Raw genomic sequence first — 2929 nt, 5'->3', positions numbered from 1 at the left:
GTTTCACTTTGTTACTGTTAGCTGAGCACAAGGATGTTCAGGTACTTTTCAATAGAGACAAGCGATATATAAATTCAAAGAAGCAACTGATTAATCCTGTTCAATCATTAAGTCGTTAATTAACTTCTATTAAAATGGTAGAAGCATTCTACGAGATTACTAGTCGCAATATATTTTTTCGTGTATTTGATTGGCCAATAAGTCCGTGCAGTTTTTCTCGATAAATGGTTTCAAAGCGCTCTGCAAAACTTTATCTTTAGTCAAAAGACTTGAAAGCGTATAGTTATTTACAGATGACATTTCAACGTGCATTTAAAAAATATACGTAAAATTGCGTATTTTGTGTATTTTGTGTGATATACGTCATCTGTAAATGGATAACCAGAATGAGCATTTTCGGCATATTATGCTTTTTTACTTTAAAAAAGGCAAAAACGCAGCCCAAATTTTTAAAAAGACTTGTGCAATATATGAGGATGCTGTGAAAAACACGTGTGCCTAAATGATTTGCGATATTTCGTTGCGGAAATATTTCTGTCTAGAACAACCCACGCTTAGGCCGACAAAATGAGATCGACAGCGACAAATTGAAGACACCAATCCGCACTACACGATGCGGGAGTTTGCAGATGTTCTCCAAATATCGAAATAGCGTGGAAAACTACCTGCGTTAACTTGGTTATGTTAGTCGTCTCAATGTTTGGGTTCCGCACGAACTGAGCGAAGCTCATTTAATCCAACGCATTTCTATCAGCGATTTACTCGGAAAACGTGATAGAAGCGATCCATTTCTGAAGCATATGGTCACTAGTGATGAAAAATGGATCTTCTACAATAACATCAAGTGCAAAGGATCGTGGGGGCAGCGCAGCGAACCGCCACAAATCACTTCGAAGGCAGAGCTTCACCCGAGCAAGATCATGCTCTTAATTTGATGGGTTTGGAAAGGTATTGTGTTCTACGAGCGACTTCCGAAGATCAAGACGGAACAATCAATTCAGATGTGTACTGTAGTCAGCTGGATAAATTGTATGCAGCGATCCACGAAAAGCGTCCGGAATTGATGAATCGTAAAGGCGTCGTCTTTCTCCATGACAACGCTAGGCCGCTCACATTTTTACAAACCCGGCAAAAATTATGGGCGTTAGACTGGGATGTCTTACCACATCCTCCGTATTCTCCAGACATTGCACCTTCAGATTGCACCATCTGTTTCACTCCCTTCAGAATTCCTTGAGTGGAAAGCACTTCGTTTCTGAGGGAGCTGTGAAACGACACTTGGAGCAGTTTTTTGCAGAGAAAGACAGGAAGTTCTTTGAACGAGGAATTATGAAGCTGCCCGAAAGATGGCAAAAGATAGTAAATAAGAAAGGCCAATACATATTCGATTATAGTTATTACCTTCTATAAAAATAATCGTCGATGATTTATAAGTAAAAAACCGCACGAACTTATTGGCCAACCCAATATAAATTGAAATTAATTAATTGGACGAAATTAAAAAGTAACAACCTTATAATAAAATAATAAATTAAATATAAATATACAGGTAGACATTTGCAGAAATTGTTTCTTTGCGTGTACATAAAAATATCACAAAGTAATGAGGCATGCAATTTTAATTAAAATTGGTGATATAGGATCGTGTCAGGGAGGAGGTCACCACAGTGATGGAACAGTCTGAGGAGAAATTGACTATGAGGTCCTTGCAGAATCTATCGTACTTAGAAAGATGTTTGAAAGAAACCTTGCGGCTCTACCCCAGCATACATTATATATCGCGAGTCACTGCGGAAGATGTGCAATTAAGCAGTAACAGCGATAAATCTTTATAAATATGCAAACATATTTCAGATTTAACTTTTCAAAATTAATACAACATCGGAATTATATCCATGAATAATATGATGCATTTTTTTATACATAAAAATTTACATAATATTTTCAAATTATCGTTTATAAAGTACAGCTAATTATGTAATATACTTTACAGATTCATATATAGCACCCGCCGGAACAATTATACATCTCAATATCTACGACGTTCATAGAGATTCCAATTTCTGGCCAAATCCCAGTGTATTCGATCCAGACAGATTTTTACCTGAAAAAATACATAGTCGTCATCCTTACTCGTACTTGCCGTTCAGCGCAGGACCACGGAATTGTATTGGTAAGTCAGCGTAATGTTCACATCTCTATATATGTCAACAGTTTTTAATAAAAAAATTATGCATGACAGGTCAAAGATTCGCTATGTTGGAAATGAAAGCCATGATAGCTACCCTTGTGCGCAATTTCTACGTAGAACCTATCGATTATTTAAAAGACATGGAGATAATTGGTGATTTAATACTTCGACCTAACCACCCACTGAATGTAAGATTTGTTCCAATAGAAGTCGTTTGAAGCACTTGCGGGTCCTATGAATGTAAGAAGCGAATGCAAATACATCGCAAAAGTCAAAGAATTGTCGATTTAACATACATGCATGTGTGTGCCAATTTAATATTACGATTTTATATACATATAAATAAATAGGTATAAATAAGTTGTATCTGTAGAGGTTAACTTAAATTTTAAAAATGAATTATTATATTAATTATCTCAATAATAGATAGTAGAGTTCCGGGGAGATGTTAAGCTAATAAACGTGTACCTCCGAATGCGCATTCTTATGCTTTCTTCTCCGAATGCGCATTCTGATGCTTTAACTGTTATTGTCCTTTACATTTAATATTGATTATACTCAAGAAGAGTTTTTTTTTAATTTTTGTTGGAATTAATCGATGTAAGATTAACGATTTACGAATTATTATATAACATATGGTCTGTATAGAATTTGCAGATCTACTCATAAATTCTTACGAGTCTTACGAGAACAAGTTACGAATTTTACGATTTTATCTAGAATTGCAGTATTATACTA

General features: G+C 35.4%; 1 protein-coding gene across 1 annotated transcript; it reads left to right on the top strand.

The window, feature by feature from the left end:
• Positions 1–6: 6 nt before the first annotated feature.
• LOC116853756 (cytochrome P450 4C1-like) lies at positions 7–2720 on the top strand. Its single transcript, XM_032834948.1, has 4 exons — positions 7–41; positions 1641–1812; positions 1994–2173; positions 2243–2720. Exons 2-4 carry the CDS (start codon positions 1671–1673, stop codon positions 2407–2409), a joined length of 489 nt encoding a protein of 162 aa, XP_032690839.1. The 5' UTR covers positions 7–41; positions 1641–1670; the 3' UTR covers positions 2410–2720.
• The last annotated feature ends 209 nt before the right edge of the window (positions 2721–2929 follow it).

This window comes from Odontomachus brunneus, unplaced genomic scaffold (assembly GCF_010583005.1).
Source record: "Odontomachus brunneus isolate Ranch 3 - 2012 unplaced genomic scaffold, Obru_v1 Obru_scaffold_694, whole genome shotgun sequence".
Classification (NCBI taxonomy): domain Eukaryota; kingdom Metazoa; phylum Arthropoda; class Insecta; order Hymenoptera; family Formicidae; genus Odontomachus; species Odontomachus brunneus.
Note: the sequence above shows the minus strand (reverse complement) of the source record. Positions and strands in the feature narration are given on the sequence as shown.